General features: G+C 39.6%; 1 protein-coding gene across 1 annotated transcript in view; it reads left to right on the top strand.

Moving 5' to 3' along the window:
* The window catches only part of MIPOL1 (mirror-image polydactyly 1), a 197,508-nt gene that overhangs the window by 152,091 nt on the left and 23,051 nt on the right, over positions 1–22,366 (top strand). Inside the window, exon 11 of the mRNA XM_075151627.1 lies at positions 17,875–18,105. Within this exon, the coding sequence (XP_075007728.1) occupies positions 17,875–18,105 (231 nt within the window). The remainder of the gene's footprint in view (positions 1–17,874; positions 18,106–22,366) is intronic.

The raw sequence follows: 22,366 nt of genomic DNA, 5'->3' as shown, positions 1-22,366 counted from the left end.
CAAGCCAGAATACTACCCACCTGTTGTGTTTACAAAGAGAGAAGCAGAGAGTAAGGTATTTTCTTTATTCAGTTGCTTTTTTAAGTTAGAGCTTTTATTAAATTGTTACATGCATGTCGTGCTGATGCCTTTTACTGGAAAATTTTCCGGTTTTACATTCTGTCCATGAGCTGCTTTTCTAACTAACGTGATAGAGGGCTTGTGTTTTGGAAGCTGAAGGTTTTTAACATTGTGTCCAGCATTGCATAATGATGTGTTACTCATGTGGTACCGGTAATTCTCCCAGCATAGGTGTGAAGGCTGTCATTTTTGGAGAGGGTAGGGACCAACTTGGAAGCTTCAGCCACAGTTTTCCAGTGAAGAAGTGGGCCTGCTGGGATTTCCACAATTCTGAGCCTCTCAAATATTTGAGTAAAATGTAACATATTAGTAATAGTTTGCTTTTATAAGCTGCAGTTCATATGGTCATGATAGGAAGGAGAACTAGCACAGAGCACTTGGGTTTTTTCCTAACACCACCAAGAAAGCATGTAAGCAGCAGTACGGAGCTGCTGTCTCACTAGCAGAGAAGCTTTTCTGGCTGTGGGTTTGGAAGGAAAAGCCACAGAAGGAGAGGGAGGAAGTTTCGCCGAGTGCATCATCAGTTGTATATTTTCTTTGACAGCAAAGTGAGTTTAAAGAAGCTCTTCCTCTGCCTGAGCCACTTCATGTTTTGTTTTTGTCTTTTCTCTTAATCTGTGCTGTATCAGTGATACAGATTAGAGCATGGCCACCCACAAATGTTTTCATGAGCAACACAGAAGTGCTGTGTTTCTTTCACCTTCTTCACGCTGCTAGCTAGCTACACTTAGTGTGAAGGCTACTGAATTGAAAAATACAATATTGCAGTGTGTGATAGTAAATTTTCTTCCGGCGACTGGTGACTAGTGTCCTGAGTGAGTAAAAGGGCCAAGAATCAAATCTCAGAAGGAAGAGAAACCTGCAAGTCCTGTAGTCTCAGGGTTGAACCCACTGAGGTTGCTGACGATTGAAGCGAATACAGTTATGGTCTGCCACACAGAATCCACCATTGTGTGTCTCCCGTCATCAAGAGAGCTATTTTTATGCAGTTTTTGCCACTTTCTTAAGGCTGCTGCTTTCATTTTTGAGAGAAATTTCTTGGCTCTGATAATTTAAATATTTTTTCTTCATGCTTGGCATTGTTGTGGCTTCCAAGCTTTCAGGGTTAATAGCATGTGTCTGTACCATTCAGTAGACACCATGATGAAAACAATGATCACCACAAAATAAGCTTTGAGATGCCCGAATTGTTTCAAGAGTTACAGTAGGAAATAATTATGTCGATTGTGTAAAATGTGTTCATAAATGTTAATATTATAACATCTGTAACTGCAAGGGATCTCTCTATTTTCAGTCAGTGCTGGCCAAACTAGACTCGTACGTGCGAACAGTATCTGCCCAAAAGCCAATAGCCTAAACTATAAATACAGTAGCTTATTTGAGACTTGTTTGCTTGTCTTCTGTATGTTTTTTTTAAAAAACAAAATAGGAAAGCAATGAAAAAAAAGGAGTGCTCATTTGTCTTTTGTATTATTTATTTGTTATGGGTTTTTTTTAGTATTTCTGGTGCTTGCAGCAGGAAGAAAATTCCTTTTATTTCATTTATCTATTCTTTTAAAATAACATAGTAAGTAAGAAGCGTTGGGTAGAAATAAAGTGAAGTCACAGTTGGATATTACTGTTACAAGATAGGAGATGACAATGGTATCTTAGTGTATCTGTTATCTGTGGTGTCATTAAACCTAATGATGTGCTAAATAATAGAAGCAGCCTTATCACATCCCACGGCCTTGAATTGTCTCAAAGTTGCTATGCCTGTGGGTTCCCTCTGCTTTCAGAAAGGGTTTGGAGTCAGAAGAAGCTGCAGTTCAGAGTGCGTTTATGCGATCAAAGCTCTTTAGACAGATGGCTGCTAGCACTCCAAAATGATTAAAATATGTTCCAAGCAACATCAGTCTGTGGGCTTGGGGACCCAACCTTTCATTAGTCAATAAAGGGTCTTGAGTTCTTGAAAATGAAATCTTTAAAAGCTAATAAGGCTGCTGGTTTGCTCTGAGCTGTTTCTTTGGATTTGCAGTTGTGATTGGACTTGGGCCAGTATCTGTCCAATAATATGAGGCTTTAAGAAAAAAATTCTGGTTACAAGAGGCCTCCCAGCAGATCTGCCTGTTAAACAGTGTGGCCAAAATTTTCAGTCTTGGATATGTAAGTTTAGGCATCTGAGTTTGCACTTAGGGAGCTGGGAAGGGATCTGCAAGTGCCCCTTTGGAAAGCCAGTCGCTTGCTGGAGCATAGTTTAACTATAGGCACCAAAGCTTGATCATTTTGACCTGTTCTATTTTATTTTTAATTGCTTATGGGTTGACCCAGGAGCATCTCTAGAATACTTTCAGGGTACCATAACCAAGATCATTAAGCAAGTTTTCCAGAGCTTCTAGAAATCAGTAATATTACTTACAGCATTCTCGAATGTTGTCGGTGCTTGCCAGATATGAACATGCCATAGTATAGTTTGGTGCTACAGCCCAGTTGAGTTTATTCTCTTGTCTACACCCAGCTTGTGAGAGATAGCAACTGGGAGCTTGTGCAGATGTGAAGTGTCTGTAACCTCTGCATGTCTATGTGAGGGCAGCAGCAATAAATGTCTGCTTAATAAGATATTAACAAATCCAAGCCTTCTGTTTCTTTTTTTTCTTTCTCTGACAGAGGAGAAACTGCTCTCACAATTTGTAAACTTCTGAACTTGAAATGTTCTTGCCCCATAGACTCTTTCCAAACAAGTCTCAAAATCTGAAGATACGTAAATTCTCTTTAAAATGACTCAAGATTTAGCCCACTGCTGGCTAAAAGAGAATGTATTTTAAAACACGTCAGAGTTTTCACATACACCAACAGAAGCAAGGCAAGTTATGGTGATCCCATTAGCTCGAGGTGATCCCATTAGCCAAATTGTTCAGCCTGTCTTCTTTCACCTTGGGAACAGCTCTTGCATTCCTTTTGTCAGGACTTGGTGGGGCCGGCAACTGAAGTTCTTCCCCCTCCCACACCATAGTTACTCAGAGAATGTCATACTCCATTTCCCTTTCCCATAGTCTCCCTCTCAAGGTTTGTCTGTGCTTCAGCTTGAACAGACAGTGAATTTTACTCGTCGTAAACATAGGCAAGATGTTACTGTCTTTCGATAAATGTACAGCAGATTCTGGGTTCTGATTATTTTGACGAGCTGATTTTTGTTTTCATTTGTTGTAAAATATCTGGTTTGTGTGTCCCAAAGCTTTTCGTCCGCCATCTAAACAATGCTGTCATCTACTGTGCTCTTACAAATGACTTCTGAAGTGGGTCACATTTTCCCTAGCTCTAGGCATATAGCTCCAGGCATAGGTCTTTAACCTCCGTTTTTCAAATTCCTGTGAACTATTTTTTTTCCTCAGACAAAACTAAGACCTCATTTTCCCCAGAGTAGGCCACACAAGACAGAGGTCTACACTAAAAGCTCAGGATGTAGTGAACATGCCTGTTTCTCTTAGTGTCTCCATTTCTGGAGTTCCTATGAACGGATATATTTACCTTGGACGCAAGAGTTCTCCCATTGATTTAAGCATGTTCTGAAGAGATCCTGTTACTTTATCTCTATTACTGTTCTGCCTCCTAAAATTTAGGAAGTTGACCTAATCACCTAAATGAGTCAGAACTTCAGGGTAAGGAGATCCACAAAGCCTTCATCAAAGTGTTGTGATTTTAAGGCTCGATAGATCATGAAGAACTAGCAATAGGAAAGGAAACTATAAAGAACAGATTCACAGTGTCTTGGGAGCAGACAGAATTTCTCTTCTTAGGAATTAGGTCTCTCGTTATATCTCTAAAGGTACCAGACTTCATATTAATCACTTTTCCCTCTACTCCAGGGAATCATGTAAACCCTTTTATTAAACAAGCCAGCATCCTACATAGCCTGTGTCACTTCTTTTTTGGATCATTTTTCTGAGTTCTGCAGAAGCTCCATTTCCAACAATGCCATGTAACGAGAAAGTGCTGCCTAATGCTCCGTCCATATACTCGTCTGAGGTTTCCAGACAACCGAGCTGGACTTCAAGAGAAACATGAGTCTGGAGAAGTGGATGATTTTTACATGCTGCTGAAGTGCCTGGGGGGCTCCTGCTTTGAATATTCTGATTTGTCTTTGTTTTCATCTGGAGTTGCAAGTCCCTGAAACTTGTAAACACCAAGTCCTAAAGGTCTCCATTTGGGGAGTGGAAATGAAGGGCCTCTTTTGGAATGTTTTTTCTTTGCCCCATGATTCCCCTAGCTGTAAGATGTGAATAGTGCTACTCATGCATTTTTTGGAAAATACATTGATTTAAGTTGTCGTTATTAGATTCTGCGAAATGTTAAGTGGGGTAAACCTAAATTTATCACAGTAGCTATTGTATTGCAGCAGTCCTTCTGAAATGCAAGTACAGAACTGCCTTTTCCAGACAAACCATACAGTGTGAGTGCCCCATTAATACATTTAATGTTTAATGACCAACTGTTTCTCCCGCTTCCTCTAAATTACTGTAAAGTTACTATTCCAAGGAGAGAAAGTAGCTTTTTATTCTGGAGAAGACTGTGGCATTCATCGCTTTGAGTGAGAATGTAATCTCAAACAGTTCATAATATTTCCTCTGCTAAAAGGCAGCAAGAATTTGGAAGCCTTTGAAATAAGGATGAGGCTGCGAGAGAAAAAAAAAGTATTTGCTTTCCAGGTAGGTGAGTCCAGTTGTTGTATCAGTTCAGGTTTGGGGGGGCAGGTTTGGTAAAATCAATGAATATATACATAACTTTGTTGTAGAAATGTTGCAGAGTTCCTTCTTTCTGTTCGTAAGAGTGCAGCTCTTTATGACTGGGGGGAAAAAACTGGTTTAGCAAAGGAGGTGTTGAGCCTGCCAAAATTGATGGAGGTGAATTTGGATAGCCACTTAGTGTGGGACAGCTAGACAGGAACATAGAAGAATGTAAAATGAGTAGATTGCTACAGATTTATGCTTGCCAGAACAAAATTGTTTGTGAGTTTAAAGACCCTGAGTTTGCAGACTTAAGTAAAGACATGCCTTCCAAAAAATCCAAGAAGATGTTGGTATAATAGTATTTCTTTTGAACATTATGCTGGAGGAAGGTTGCAAGAATGTCGAACACTTAAAAATTATTTTTACTTTACTAATGCTTCCATAATGGACGTTAATACTGTTGACATTACTCATGGATTGAATGCAAGCAATTTAGACAATAGATAGTATCAGGTGCTAATAGATCAAATGTAATTACTCTTGATGAAATAATTTTACACAGTTTAGCAAAATCGTTTCAATTATTCACTGTAAAAGAAAACATTGAGTAAAAGTGAAAATACTAAGCTTTCTCCTCTAGGGGCATTGTATGCATTTCTGAGTCATATTTTTTTCTTCATAGCAACCTTTCCTCTATAACAGCTTCCAGTGCAAGTTATTACAATTCTTTTTGCATAAGATAGGTCATGTGAAGTTCAGCTGTAGGTGGGGCCACTGTGGTAGATTGGGGGACAGTCTTAATAGATCCGTTTCATTAATTAAGTCATGCATTTTTTTATTAACAAAACCTGTATGTCAGGTTTAGCCAGCTGGGAACCATTCTTATGGTTGTTATCTTTGTCAGAAGGAATATTGTGAAAATAAGGAATTACTGTACACGCTTTAACTCCTGATTAAACAGAGGAATGACATCCGCTCACCTACTGTCCATGAAAAAATAACTTAGGGGCATATCATAGGCTTGATTCATAGGTTCTGATCTTACATAACTCATTAAGATAAAAACTCTACATCGTATTCAAAATTTACCCTGAAGGATTTGTGTCATACCTATCCCATGGTCATTGAGGTAAGCAAGGTTAAGGTCAAAATTTCAAATATCTAGATTATTTATTGTTTCTTTTTACTCTTGAAGGAACTTTTTCTTCTTGTCCCTCTTTTTGGATGTATAAAGCAATATTTTCTTGCATTCTTTCTCTTCTGGTGTTCCATTCCCAGAGATCAGGAGGAAGCAGTAAGATTTCCAGGAAGTATTTAGTTGTATTAGACACCCAGAACAGTGTAAGCACCTACTGATGGCCACAGCCTTTAGCTTCTTGATACATATAAATTCAAGGCATTCTTTACTGGGCTTTCTCCTGGTCCTCAGGGGAAATGTGCTAATGACTTCCATTAACATTAAAGAAGATTGAACTGGGAGGAGCTTTCACCAAAGAGGAAGGAGAAGTGCTGTGAATTTGTCCCTCACCCAAAGGAGTAGAAAGAAGGATGGGTAGCAAGGTTCATATTATCTGCTTTATTTTTCGTTTGCTTCTGAGCTATGCAGGATCTTAATGTTATCCAGGCTCGTCTAACATCACATTCTGTTTGTTTCAATCATAGTCTGTAAAAGGGAATAATACAGAGGCTCGACTTCCATCCTGAGGTCATTGGTGGAGATACAGAAATGCTTATTCCTCTATTTAGCTCTTCTTCCCTACTGTCTTTACCAAGAGAGTCATATAGTATTATATTTCTACAGTTGTGACAGTAGAATAAGGACTATCTTGATGTAGGAATTTAGTTCTCCCTCTTAAGCAATGTTACTGTTCCTATCAGGGAGAGTATAATATCGGTTGAATGTGTATAAGCACGGTAGGCAGTATTCATACTAATAATTATCTTGTCCTGTTCAAAAAATAAATAAGGAATTGAACAGTGTTGAATTCAGTGTTGGCTAGATTTCACAAGAGCTTTCATACTCATTCAGTTTCCTTGTCAGGTCCTGAGAAAATAATTAATTCTTTGGTTCAGTGCAACCAATACATTTCCTGCTACACTATTTCACTTTTACCTGCTGGTTATGGAGAAATGGTATGCTGGTAAAAAGAAAAAGCTGCTGTTTTTCTTGTGAACTCCTGCCTCATGAAGTTAAAACCATTGTTTTCTTCTTCACTCAGACTAAATTAAAGTGCACAACAGTATTATTCTTTTACAGATTTGATTTCAGTAGCCCAATGGTCAAAACTCATGAGTGTAAAAGAATAGAGAGGTGAGGGAAGTGGATTTAAAAGCTTTAGGATACAGAAATCAGTTCAGCATCTGTTTTCAGCCACTATCCAACCCCTACGCTTAGGAGCTCTCTCTTCACTGATTTTTCTCCAGCAGCTGCCAGACTAATCCCTCACTTCTCAAGAGGTATGCGAGTTGTGCGATTCGGCTTCCAGTCGGTGGGCTGTATCCAGCTGATGGCCCCTTTTGCCTGGGAGGAAGCCAAGAACATCTCCTCAGATAACAAGGATCTTGGGCTCACAGCAGCTCGACAAAGCACAGGAGGCTGCTATCGCTGCCTGCACTCTCTGGTGGCAATGGTGGCTGAACCTGCAATGGGGAAACTGTTGTGTTTTTTCCATAAAGGTCCCAAACCTGGATCTATCTGCTGAGGTTAACCAGGCTGATGTGCATTGCCAACACACACATACTGTTAATTAGCTCTTTTGTATCTTCCCATGAATAATGATTTGCACTGAGACCTGAATGAAGATCAGGGCCTCAGGTTTCCAGATGCAGCACACATAGGTAATAAGAAGCAATCCTGGGCCCCCAAAGCTTAGAATTTAAGGAAGACGAACAGCAAGGGAAAGGCACTTTACTCCCAGGTTCAGCATGGCAGGCTGAGGTTTGCATGTTGTGACTTGCTCAGTACCACACCGAAGACATGAAATAGAAGAGGGAATTCAAGACAGAGCTCTGATCCCCAATCCACTAAATCATTCCCCCAGCATGTGTCCTTGTTTCGCGTTAAGGAGAATGGCCCAGACAAGTCTGCCCAGTTGCTTCAGTAAGCGTTGGTACAATAGGGAAGCAGACTTCCCCTGTATTAAATTTCCCAGGCGTTCCCTTTATCATTTAAGCCATCATTTTAAGTGCCTTGTTTCATAGCGCTTAACTGTCCGAGGAGCTGTATGATTTATATGAATAAGCGTTTGGCAGCAGCAGCTAGGTAAGACATGGCTTACTGAGTAGCAATACGTTGCCATTGTGTCATTTACATGGCTTTCAGGAGGTGACTTGCTAAGTGTATATCTGCATAGCAATCCCCAAACCAACTGCATTTTTGCATGGAGGAAGCCATGATAGCTTTAAAGTAGACATTAGGGGCATCTGTACCAGTCTGGAGGAGGGTTTTCAGACTGCAGCATGTGCAGTCCTCCTAGTGACTTACCTGCCATTTCAGAGTGGCACATGTTGCTGTGCGCAGTACCAAGAAAGGGGGGAAACCATGTGCTAAGCATATTCACCTGGAGTTCATCGGTGTACCTCACTTCTTGGCACATTTGTGACCACAGCTGGGCATGTGCTGGAGCAGAGGACACCCTGTTTGCCTTTGGTCAGAGTTGCTTAATATTTTTCGGTAACACCTTTGAGAAAAATCAGACAAAACTGTACAAATGCTCTCTGTTTTAAAATCATTTGAAGATTTTTAACCAGCTGAATCATTCAGCAAGAAAGGAATGACAAGAGGGCAGAGCCCCATGTGAATTCCCTTCCCAGGTCAGTCACACTGAGGGTTTCTAGCTTTAGCGCTACTAAACTCATCCATGAGATCATCCCTCTCTCAAATTCCATATGTATTTGGTTATTCCGTCTTTGAAACACGTTTCCATTCTTTGTATTTCTTTTAATTGCCTTCTCCTGGAGAGATTCTTCTCTTCCATCTGCTCAGCTGGATGTTCCTGGCCATGCTGGAAGGCAGGGCTGGCTTCCAGCCCTGGGTCCAAGACAGCTTCGTCTCTTGCTTTTCTGGTTCAGTGGGGGAGTTAAGCCAAGCGATCACAATAGCAAATCAGGACAGCCATAAAATTCACGATCATGTCTGATTTATAAAGATAACATTGTATTAAGTACAAGATATTTTCTGAGGTTATTAGTAACAGGCTTTCTTCAGCCGCTCATTCCTGAATGGTGCCATGCGCTTTACTGCTTGATTGATTTATATGCCTTTATGATTTTAATTAATACTGTTTTCATCAGAGCCAATTACTAGTGATTTGAAAACTCCAGGCTGTTCAGTGGCCAGTGTTTGGGAATTCTTCCCATGATCTTTATTTTTTAAATCTATTGAATGGCATCAAGAGCACTAAAGAGGCCATTTAAACACTGGGGAAAAAAATAATGCTTATACTTCTGGGAAAACATTTATGGTGATTCACATTTTGGAAACTGAAACACTATCAATGTTTTATTCTCAGATTATTTTCCAAGAAAAAGCTTGGATCCACTGCTGAATCAGTTTCTTCAAAATACTTAGGCTCATACTGAAGTTAGATCATGCAGAGAAGGCTGGAATACTGTGCTGGGGGAGGAGGTCAGGAGACTCCTCCATCCTCCGTCCTGTGACATTAGCACAGAGGCATGGAATAAGCCCATCTAAGTCTCTAAGGAGTCGTTCGGATCCTACCTGGCTGTAGCAGTGGGGTTCACGCGCTAGATGTTAAAGGATCAGGATGAAAGTGTTTCTCTGTTTAGTGATCTAGACAAGCTGCTTTGCACAGAAAAATAGAAAATGGAAAAACACTTAAAACTCATTAGCTGAGAATATACCCACTTGAAGATGGGAATATTCACTGTATGGGAACAAAAGGTCTCTGGATCTTAGTATAACATGTTAGAGTTGGTTTTTTCCCTGGTGAAAAGAGGCTAAAAATCCTACGCCATCTTGATGTGAGTGAGAGCTAAGAATTTTACAGAAACTGAAGCCTTGTAAGAAAATCTCAAATGTGCACTTGTATAACAGGTTTTGAGCAAGTCTGGCGCAGTATTTACTACTACAGTATAAAGGGCTGGGTTCCTTGATGTATATTTCTAGTTGGCATTTTATCAAGGAAATAAACTTTGATTTTTCTTTATTTTGTGACGTGTGGATCGAAACTACATGTTCTCTGTCCAAAGCCTTGATTTAAAAGCATTAGATCATTAAATTAAGTGCTTTTGCATAAGACTAAAATTGTAACTGAACAAATTATTTATGCAGAGAGTAGCAAGATAAAGTTTCTTTCAAGAGTTCTTTAACATATCAGATTGATAAGAGTCAAAACACCTTTACTGCCATTAAATATTTACCAAGACTTGGCTTTTGGAAGAGGGGCAGTTCAGTGCAGTGTGTTTGGCTCCATGCAATGCTATTGATTAGCTATCAGAAGGACATAGTTAATGGGTAACTGGAGGTATTACAGAGTGCTCCACATTCTTGTCAAGTCTTTTCTCTGAAGATGACCTAAAATAAAGTCAGTTACAACTGGTGTTCACCCTGCGACAGATTGCACAAGCTCACCTACGGTATGAACAAAAGGTTCACAAGAATCAGTTGACCAGGGCTTAAGCAATCCTTTCTAGTAGTTGTTGTCATCACTGCTGGACTTTAGAACTGCACATGTTTACATTTAATTAGAAAGAACACACAGTTTACATCGCACAGTAGCTATCAGTATTGAATCAGAATTGATTTCCGCTCTCTTTCTCAAATGACTGTTTCCTTCAGACTAATTAAAAAAAGGCACATAACAAAATGACTCATATAAATTTTAAAGCAAAGTAAACACTATTCCCTGGAGACAAAAATAAAAGTCAACAGCACATAGTCATTATATTGAGCTTGTTTTCAGGTGATTCTGATGACTGCATTATGATATATATCAGTACTATCAGATTTATTTTATATAGATGTATATATGGACATATATATGAAGTATCCCTTTGCACTGAGCGGATGCTTCACTGACTGGTTCAGTTTTCAGGGTTAGGATTCTTATTTGTTTCAACTGAATTGTTGCAGTTTATCTGATGCAAGAGGTGATTCACTAGTATTACTATTTTTTGCAGAAGGATTTTGTTCATTTCAAATAAAATTGTTTGTGTGTAGGCCACTCATGTAAAATGGAAGTCAGAAGCCAATTATCCTTACCAGCGAGAAGCTGCAAAGAAAACTAAAGGCACAAACCAAGTTAGCCTTAACTTCATTCATAATTTCCCACAAAGAAATCTCTATTAGATTTTGTTATTTATGCAGGCAAATCTAAATTCAAACTACGGTAACAGGAGACATCATTTAAGGCTCCTAGCAGAAATGCCTGACCCTTGAATGTGCGCATTCTTTGTCATCAAGAAAGATTTCCGTGGTTGGCATTTTGGGGAGTAAAGTTTCAAGCCAGCGATTTGCTGTGTACTGTCAGATCCATGGGAGCTGAAGGCGTTGCAGTCCAGACCAGGTTGGTAGGTAGATGTGTGGAGCTGTAGGAGCTGATCCTGAAACGCCTGCTCAGAAGGCCTGATGTTCGTTTGTGCCATAATACCCTGGTTTCCATGTAAGAGACGGTGTTCAGTATGAAGTTCTTGGCAAGGATCATCAAAAAAAGGAAAACAGTAATACATGCTGCATCTATTTTCTACCTGTTTTAGTTGGTATACCAGCGGCTCTATTATTTTAGTGCACAACCAGAGTTACTGCTTTCTTAATTAAGTTTAGCTTTGAGGAAAAAAGTGTGCTGTTCTTAAAACTGGTGTTGTCAAAAACATACTCAAAGTATAAAAAATAAACAACGATGACCTTTAGGACGAGATCCTCCGTCTCTTTTCCACCAAGTTTGTGTTTCTGCAAATCCCTGACATAGGCAATTCCCTGCTGGCCCGAAGCCAGAGTCGCTGGTTCCACACCACCCACGTACACACCCCTGCAGTGATCCATGTCAACCGAGTGGCCTCCAGCAGTCAGCAGAGAGGCGCAGGGGCTGCCAGTTCAGCCCAGGGACTGGGAAGGTGAAAATACCTCTTGTCTTTGAGCCGGCCGTGCCCCTCCTCCCTGCCCACTGCCCGCAGCTGAGCCAGGATCTGCTCTGCCCCTGCTACGATGCTCGTGCTTCCCGGGGAAAGTGGCTGGGGTTTTGTGGTGCACGGTAAAATGTGGAGTTGCTGGCACCATCTTAAACATCCCTTATATTCAAATACTGAGGTCACTCTTGATGACTTGATGCCAGTTCTGTCTTCGATTAATAGATAAGGTTCCCTCTGTATTTGCAGTGTTACCTAAACAATCTATTACTGTAGGGAATAACTACAGTATTACAAATACTAAGTTAAAGTTATTTTGTTAACTAAAGCCATTGGCAAATATTTAAGAATGGCCAAAGCATATGAATTGGCAATAAAGAACAGATACAAGATAGCAAAATTCTTTCTTGTAACTTCTAGTATGGTAAGTAAACACTGTACAAAATAAAAATATTTTTTAAATTTCAGTTTAATTTTACTTAGTTAGAAGCAAGCCTTTAGGGCTGGATAGTTGCACTCTGTGAATGCTTAGGCTAGAATATGCTAATACAGCCAATTCCCTGTCAAAACATGACAGGAACATTTTACGACAAGTTTGATTCTAGGAATAACATGTAGTCTAGTAAAACTCTGAAGAGTATCCACAATAGTCGCTGTTGTATTGAAAACACAGTCCCCTACTTCACGGAAGAAATTTGAGAGCCTGTTAATCTATGTCTTGCAATTAGCACAGGTAGGTTGTGGAACCATGAAGATGTGTAATTAATGTTAACATGTGTCAAGTAATATTCATGATTAAAGCTTAAAATCTACAGTAGTTTCTTCTGTAAACTCAGATGCACTGTATCTGAGAGTTGATGTATATGTGAAAAAAGCTAATGCTGAGTTATCATCTTCCAGACTCTAATTAATCAATTAGAGATAACAGAGACCCCAGCTCTAGGTGTATCATGTGCTCTGACAATTCAGGTGCATTTCTTAGCTACAAGCTGTTAACTGTGGGTCTGTGCATCTAGCTGAAGAGGATGGCACCACAGCTGCCAAAATCTCAAAAACGCTTCCTTTTACTCATCAGTATCATGTATGTTTTGCTCTTTTTCAACCAAACATTATTAATCCAGAAACTATTTTTGTGGGGGTCCTGGACCATTTGATGGTGTGGCGAATGTGAGGAATGATAGGTAGTGCTGGATGTCATGTGCGTCTTGCTGACATGTGGCGCTGTGCTATCTGAGCAATTTGCCCAGTGGCTGCATGAAGTTAACTGGAGACATTTGATTACTGTGCAACTCCATAAATGAAGGGTTTGTAATGGAGGCATGGTTTCCGATTATTTCTTGCTGAGAGCATGTCTCAGCAGTCCTTCAACTTCAAGAAAGGCGCAGATGATTAAATCAGGTGCCCTATGTCCTTGTTACCTCTCCCAAGCTAGTCACAGGGGAATGGTGTGGGTACTGCAGTGGTCCTGGGGAGTGAAAATGAGGCCCAAAAGAAAATGTTTGCTGTTTGGTGTCATCAGAAGACCGTCTGGGTTTAGTTTTGTCCTAAATTCAGCCTGTGCTGCATCTAACTTAGCTCTTTCAACAGTGATGGGTCTCTTTTCAGTAGTGAAGCTTAGAGCACCTTGCAAACATAGTATCGTGATTGCTCTTTTTTAAAGATGTGGAGACTGAGGCGCAAGGAGGAAAAATGTGTTTGCTAGTGGCCTTTAATTTGTATTTGTTGAAAACTGGAAGTTCTAAGATGCATGATAGTCAGTTCAAGCTTTCACTGTAGAGGATGAACCTGTGCTTGAATCATCTAGTGTCCAGACTGTTTGGACCCTTGTAAGTGTTGCAGGTTTCTCTAGATCATTTCAGGAGAGAAGACTGAAACTCAACCTACTGCTCACTGTGGATCCATATTCACATGTAATTGAGTTTGGACAGTATGGACACGCATGATGAGCACTAATCTGTCAACATGTTATCCTGTAAAATCCTGAGGTTATATCACCAACCATCATGGAGAAGAAAATCAGCGGTGGGCTCTGTTCAACAAGTCCTTATCATCGGCTTTGGTGAGAGAATATAAAATAAAGGGGATGCCTGAGCTCACCCTAGACTAAGAAGGCGTGGGTACACCACACACGAGAGCGCGACACTCTGTGATGGACTGTGGCAGTGCAAAGAACATACTCTGCGTCATGCGCCACAGGCACTCCTGTTATAACAGGGTCTGTGGCCTGTGCGCCACAGAGTCGTAACACAGCTGCTGCCTTCGGTTAAATTAGTGAGAGGTGTTTGGGTGGTTGTACTGAAGAGAAAACACAGTCCTCCTAACTCATGTAATTGCAGATGAAGGAAGGCTAGTAAAATATTTGTCTATGGTAGGGCAATGCCATCTAGTTACCAGTCTACCAGCTGTCAGGCTCCTGACTCACATGTAATGCAAACTTGACCATTTTATGTCCTCCGCTTTACAGCAAAATGTCAAAGTCCTTCTAGGTCTTATGGGCTTTTTTTTAATATCGTCTTATTGCAGTGTTTCCTAAGAGTACCTTTGAGGTAGTATTTTCAAGATATCAGTGCTGCCTGGCCCTTGAGTGCACTCAGCAGTATGAAGGGACCCTCTTCAAAGCTGTCCTGAGTGCAGGGAGAGGTCTGAGAGGTCTCCAGAACTTGAGAGTCAGAAACATTTGTGGTGAAAACGAAGGTCAGACCTACATGCCTTTGGGAACAGTGATATGTTTATCACTGGGGTGGGGGAGGAGGGAGGGGACGGATAGGGAATGTTTGGTTTTTACTGGTTTTTTTTCTTCCTTTAGGTGGAAGGTTTCTCTATGTTGTTCAGTAATTCCTTCAGGTGGAAAATCATTTCCCACCTTGCAGCAAAAGTATGCCTGGCAAGGAAAGAAGTGTTATAAGAGCAGCACTTCATACACTTGATTTTCAGCCAAAGTCAAGTCCCTCTGAGAGCAGTTACAACTAGTGAAATTTTTTAGCAGGCTTGAAGCTACTCTGGCTTTGGGGGATGAGGAAACCTCTTGCTATCTGCAGGAGCTGCATAAGTGACATCATCACATGTCACTTTTTCTTCTGCCTGGATACAGTTAAGGTGGGCCCTTGAAGCTCTCGGACCCCAGCTGGAGCAAGAAGGGGGCCTTGCTGCCATAGTAAAGCAAAAGGCTTCCTATAAATAACATGTGAATTACTTAAATCAAGGAACTGTTTGAATGCTTCTGTGACCCATTCTTCAGGCCTAGAACTCCCATTTATTTTTCATTTATAGCATCAATATTCTTTGAAGAAATAATCTTTGGGACATTAATGAAGGAATTTCAAATTAATAAGTATCAAAAGGGACTGAATACAAGTATTTTAGCAAAGCACATATTGATGGAAATCTGGCAATTGCATGCTTTTGAAAAAAAAAAAAAGGTTAAAAGATCTGTAAACCACAGTGCCTTTATCTGGAGGAATCACACTGGCTACAAAATACATACATGTCACAATCTATTGATCACTCAGATGCAATTATTATGAGTTAAAGCATGTAATAGTGTATTGCATACTGTATTGTTCATGGCCAGTCTTTGAGTAGCCCAGTTGTAGCCACCCAGGGCCAGTATTTTAGAATCTAAATAAATGACTATATTTTTCATATGTTCTGGAAAAAAACCTCTCAGCTGGTTTGAACAAGTTAGAATATTTAGGCTATCCTCTTTTTTTTTTTTTTTAATCAGGGACCCATATATTCACTGAACAGTTTAGCTTCTCATATGTCTTTTTTTCTTTTAATCTTGTGCCAGGTGTTTAAGAAGCAGGCAGCAGTGGTATTTTGGTAACCTGCTTTCAGCATTATTTGCATACCTTTGTATTTTTCCATGGTGATCAATGCTCGACCATAGTCGAACTTCAGTCAGTAGATTTTATGTGCAACTGTTAAAGTAATTTTATTTTTAATGAGTCTGTTCTAGAGATTTTAATGTCCCTTTATAAATATTTATATTTTCAATATGTCTTCATTTAATTGAAAAGGTTCTTCACATTATTTTCAGACAACCACAGGTAGTAGGCGTAATGACATATCAACAGTCTGACCTTTTAGCTTCTGGATTTCTATTAGTTCATCCACATTTTGCTTGTCCATGTATACTATATTTTAGTTTGTCCATGTATGTTATATTTAGTTCCTCTATGGGCTGTCGGAATGAAGGGTGTTTTCCAAACAAACACCTTAATACACTGGAAAGAAAAAAAATATGCTATTGCATACTAGCAGCTGTCATGCAGACAGCTGTCATGTGTCTTGAGTATTGTAATCAGTGTGCACTGCTACTAGAAATCCACACTGAAATAAGGTTTGATATTTGCATGGTCATCAGTCAGAGGGATGATCTCGAGTCATATTCATCAATACGGCAACAGCTTCTGATATTCATCAAGTTGTTTTGAAATTTCTTCAATTATTTATCTAAAAACACTGCTCATTATGATATCCTGTTGCCATCACTTTTGTTATAAATGTCTTCCATTACTTTCCTCTACTACCAGTGTCATTTTCCATTGGTGTAAAATTCACCAGTGAATTATGGCTATGAAGAGATGGGAAACAAACGTTGCTAATTCCACGGGAGAGCTTGCTGGTGCACGCTCCTCCCCTAGTAATCAGCTATTAATGTCATTTCTACCATTGCACCTTAATAACTCAAGCAGCTGGCTACCTACTGATTCCTTGGGAAATAATTCCACAGTCAACAGGCTTCATTGAGAATTTTTTACCCTGATGCACCATCTTCTTCTTTATTCTCCTTTTTTCAGTTTCTTCTCATTATTTATAGGTCACCTGTCTGTCTAATATACTTCTTTTTGCTTATTTTCCTTAGCTATTGTTAGCTGATCCAGGCGTATTTATTTCTTTTAGCTTCATGAATCTATTGCCTTAAGACCCTATTCAATTTCATTTTTAATTTCTGATCTCCCTTTATTTGTCCAGAACTTTCTGGCACACAAATACAAAGCATGTAGTACTGTATTCTGGTTGTACAATGAAAGAGTATTATTTTTGTGCTCTGTGATTTGGTATCTCTAGGAATATCCTCAAAATCATGTATAAAACTGAATAGGTTGAATATACATCCACGGCACTTCGGTGTGAAATAGGTGGTAAACATGTCTGCGTTTTGCCTGAGTGAAGCCAAAACAGTGGGTCAGAAAGGACCTTCCAAGAAATTATGGTGGAAGACACTATAGATATTGAAATGTCCCGTGACAAAACCCCGATGCTGGCAGGGTTACCGATCTCTGTCTACTACAGAGAGGCTATTTAACACACATATATTCTAGTACAGGTGTTACTAGCTTATTTAAACCAGCATCAAGAAATATTTTAAGTTTCCTCTCACAAAAATACTGACCAAAGACCTTTAGAATTGGTTAGCATGTGCAAATCATTCATATTTCTAAGTAATCTGTCTGATTTAATGATTTTAATTTTTGCCTTGTAGCATTTTTATTCCTTTCATTATATTGAAAAATCTGCAATTTTGCAAATAAACCCCTTGTAGTTGGTGAGTCTGCTTGCTAAAAGAGAGCCCTGTGTAACATGAGTTAATAACACGTCAGTAACTTACACTGATTAATTCAACTTCATGTAAATCACACTAACAACTTTTTGCTGCACCTCAAAGGTGATCAGGAAGATGCTACAGCTGAAAAATACTGCCTTTTAAGTTTTTGTTGAATAGGGAGTTTTTTGACTTTTTAAAATTCTGTTAGTTGTTACATACTTCTAGAAGAGCCTTGTGGAAATTGGATGTTCTTTTTGTTCTCTGTCATTTTTGAAATAAAACTTGTTTTGGTATTAGTGCATGTGGATCCATAAATGATAATATTAAAAATATTAATTAAACTGAGTGTAGTATTCTTGCATCTCAGCCTTAGACTGAAACTTCATAACGTGAATGATTTTGTTTTCCCAGCTTATACAAATCTTTGTCTGAAGGAATGGGTCTGAAGGACCAGCTTAACTGTACTTGCGGTACTTCTGAAGGTGGACTGCAAGGCAGGGAGGATGTTGTGACCCTGACCTATCGCCAGGTTGAAGATCTGGCAGCTCAGCTGCAGCAAGCTCGGTCAGAGCGAAAGGACACAGAGCTGAAGCTCCAGAAAGCCCTGGAGGCCTCACAGGAGGCCAATGAAAAAGTTCAGAAGTAAGTCACTTGCCTTCTTTCAAGAAAAATTGCAGTCGAAAACCAAATGAAAAGTTGTTTCTTCTGGTATTTTGTCTATGACTGAAAGTGTGGCAGTACTCAGAAAAGGTCGTTTAAAACAATTCCTTCTTTGTCAGCCATTCAGCTCATTACCTGCTCAGTGTGAAGCCGATCATTTTTACAGTTTTATAGTATTGTGCAAGTCAGTGTGCCTGTCATTACTGTTATGGAGACGGCTTTCTACATGTGCAAGGCACAGAGAAAGTGTTTCCATCTCCTCTGAATGATTTTCACTGTTTTTTTACCCCATGGCAATCCTATGGCAACAGAGTATTTGCCTTTATAATTGCATGGTAGAATATTAAGGTTCTCATTTTTGGTCTGTTACGCATCTGGCAGGTTTCGTGCCACGGTAAATGCTGATGGGGTTGTTTAGGGGTGGCTTCAAAATCTCACTGAAACCAACAGGAAGTCTCTGAGTCGGTGAACAGGGATTGTATTCTCTTTCCCATCATAAGATTCCCTGATAAAAGGTTACTGAACTGCAAAACCTGAAGTTCATCTCTACTGAAGTCTTATTGTCATGTTTGTTATTACTAGCACATAAGCCTTTGAAAGTCTGATTGCTGGGACATAGGCAAACCTATAGGCAGAGCCTCTTTACAGTCTGGCACTTCTCATCTCTGCATTACATTCACCAGCTGCAAAATACCCCTCTTTCACCCTTCCAAGGTGGTCGATGCTGAGCTGATGCAAATTTTCCCGTCTTTCCGTATTTGTCTTCAACTTTAATGTCTGCAGCACATTTCCAGAGTAGCCAGAAATTGGCTTATCATATATTGCAAGGACCTAACAAGAGTTCTTCCTGTTTAAAAAAATAGATGCTGAGTTCTTCTATTAAAAAAGTAAAGAAATCGAATTTTTATATTTTTAATTTATTTGTAATTACATAAAATATAGTTAAGATAGATACATATATGAAAATACATATTTTCAGTCATCTCTTTAAAACCTCCAGTTGTTTGAGAATCATTCAAATCTTTATTCTGAACACTTAGATATATTTGAAACTTCAACAGGTGCATGCTTGATAAAAATAAAACTACGAAAAATAATTACAGCATGTTAAAGAGAATGTTGGCTAAACTTTTCTGTACGTTGTTTAAAGTTGTTATTTCATTTCATTTTATTTATAAACATTTACTAACCATAGATATTTAAGTGAAGGTTATTTTTTGGTTTTGTTTTTTTTTTCATGAAACAGTCTTGTTTAATCCCGTGTAACCAGGGTGGTTAGAGTAGAAGCGCACCCTCAACCTGAATTAAAGTGGTGGTGATGCACTGCTATAGTGAAAAGAATTTATGCAATTTAACATGCTCAACTACTTGGGAAATTTTTTATCAGGTTAGTTTTCATTATTGCTAAGATCAGACCGCTGAGCCTATAGCAAAATTAAACAATTGGTTGAAGTCTTTTGATGACAATAGCATGCCCTTTTTACCAAGAAACTGTGGAAATGCTCTGTGCGTCTTCCCAGCACCCGGAGTCATCCACCCCCATCTTATAATTCAACCTGCAAACAGATTAAGCAGCTGAGTTTGTGGAAAGTGTGTTTACTTTGAGCTAAGAACCCTTGTGTGACACTATAGAGATTCCTCTGACACCTCTGGGAGAGCTACACAGACAGTTCGTACTCATCAGCAGGGAAACCGGGCTGAGAATTCCCTATTTCTTTGTAACCTCAACCGCTTCATACAAATCAGTGTTTGGCAATTAGGCAGGAACTCATTTGTTAGCTTAGTTTTTTATTTCAAAGATGTAGGATGTTCTACATTTCAAAAAGGAACTGACAATTTATAAACCCGTCAATGGGAAGGCTTCTTGGTATTAATTACAGTAGTATTAATTATTAGCACTGTCTTAAGAGGATGCTTATTGTAATTTAAAATGTGACACTACGATTCATAGCCTTAATAGGGTTCTAAAACATCTGTTTTCTTGACTTCTTTTAAATGCTCAAGTAAAATTGAATACTGACATATGAGGGAAGTAATTTTAGCAGCTATATAAAGTAGTTTCTCAGTATTATTCAGTAAAATATCTGAATAGTGTAGCAATAGTTAAAAATCAGAAGAGGAAAATAATTATGAGCTTCATTAAAAAGAACATAATTAGAATAATTAAAATAATGTTGAAAAAGGATGTACTTTGTATCTTCGTACCATGTAATTTACTGGTGTTCACTATGCCTTTGCTAATCTGTTCTCTGGCAACACTAAAGAATTTTTTAATATTCTTAAAAACTTCAGTGTTTGCCTTCAACATCATATGCAGAGCTTGAAATAGAGATGTAATTTCTCCACGGCATTGCCATCATGTCAGCCATTTGTGTACCCACCTGCAATTGTTGCTTTCTAAACGTGAGATCCAAGTCTGAATAGTGGTCCTGTGTTTTCCGTCAGGACACAAAGCATCTAAAAAATTTCTGGATCCTATCCCACATGAAACAGCAGCTGTGAACCAGAAGGGGGATATATTGGAATCTGCTTATAGTGAACTTGGATATAGTAAAATTCTGTTTATACTGAAGCAGGGTGAACATCTCACATCAGCTCACTGCAGTGTGAGGTATAAATTGCGACTCTGTGCTCTTGCCTGTGAAGATGATTCGCCATCCTAGCAGGGGTGGTGATGTGAAACAGAAAATGTTGATGCTCAGAGAGTGACCACACAGATTTAGCAGCATTTGTTTGAATCTATTTTGATTTTGAAACATTAAAAAGATACACATTAGACTTTTAAGAGAGCGCTATTCTAGTTTATAAAGCAAATACACATTTTAACGGTGTGGTGTATGTAAATAAATACATGTACGCGCACACATTACATAGTACATATTTATTCAATAGCAGATTATGATATTTTTAACTTGTACTCTGTAGAATGGCTATGACTATAATTTTCTATATTTAATTAATGTTTCTAATTAATGGTTACAAAGAATTAGGACAGTGGCGCAGAATTCACCAGGAGTGTTGGCACCGCGCCACATGCCCCCTGCAAGTTTGTCCTGCCGGAGAAGCCAGGAGCCAGCTGGTGCAGCCCCAGCAGGGAAATGGGGCTGACCTGGAGAAGGTGGCTGGAAAAGCCTGTGAATTAATTAATGCCTCTGCCAGCAGAGGAAGCAAGACATTTTAAAACTGTCCTTCCTGCTGGAACCTCTGGGATTGAGGAGTGGCTACTGATGTCAGTGAGATCAGAGGAGGTTATAATGTAATACCAAATCAATATTAGCCAATTATCAGTAAAGGTTGAGGCCACTTTTGATGTGTTTTTTCCAGGAAATGTTCTATTTTTCTGCAACAGCTTTGCAGCTGGAGTGAATTTTAATGCAATTTGTCTGTTGAGGGCTTCTATTTTTTCTCACAATTTAATGATTCTAGCTCAGTGTCATGGTTTAACCCCAGCCGGCAACTAAGCCCCACACAGCCGCTCGCTCACTCCCCCCTGCTGGGATGAGGGAGCGAATCGGAAGGATAAAAATAAGAAAACTCGTGGGTTGAGACAAAGGCAGTTTAATAGGTAAAGCAAAAGCCATGCACACAAGAAAAGCAAAACAAGGAATTCATTCACTACTTCCCATCGGCAGGCAGGGGTTCAGCCACCTCCAGGAAAGCAGGGCTCCATCACACGTAATGGTTACTTGGGAAGAGAAACACCATCACTCCAAACGTCCCCCCCTTCCTTCTTCTTCCCCCAGCTTTATATGCTGAGCATGACGCCACATGGTATGGACTGTCCCTTTGGCCAGTTGGGGTCAGCTGTCCCGGCTCTGTCCCCTCCCGACCTCTTGTGCACCCCCAGCCTGCTCGCTGGTGGGGTGGGGTGAGAGGCAGAAAGGGCCTTGACTCTGTGTAAGCACTGCTCAGCAGTAACGAAAACATCCCTGTGTTATCAACACTGTTTCCAGCACAAATCCAGAACACAGCCCTATACTAGCTATATGAAGAAAATTAACTCTATCCCAGCCAAAACCAGCACATTCAGTAAAGCATAGCTCTCAGTGTGAGCACAGTCACACTTGCACACTCACATAGCTCTGTAAGGTGGCAGTGGAGGGTGCGCGTGTAGAATTTCTATGTAATCCTCTAAAAGTAAACACAAATCCACAAAGTAATGGTGCAATGCTAAAGTATACAGGTATGAAAATAAGCATAAATGGTGAGAAATATGCTTCTTGTGCACTTTGTCGAGGTAGTT

The sequence above is a fragment of the Calonectris borealis genome, chromosome 5 (assembly GCF_964195595.1).
Source record: "Calonectris borealis chromosome 5, bCalBor7.hap1.2, whole genome shotgun sequence".
NCBI classification, from domain to species: Eukaryota; Metazoa; Chordata; class Aves; order Procellariiformes; family Procellariidae; genus Calonectris; species Calonectris borealis.
The sequence above is the reverse complement of the archived record's forward strand: the minus strand, read 5'-3'. Positions and strand labels throughout refer to the sequence as shown.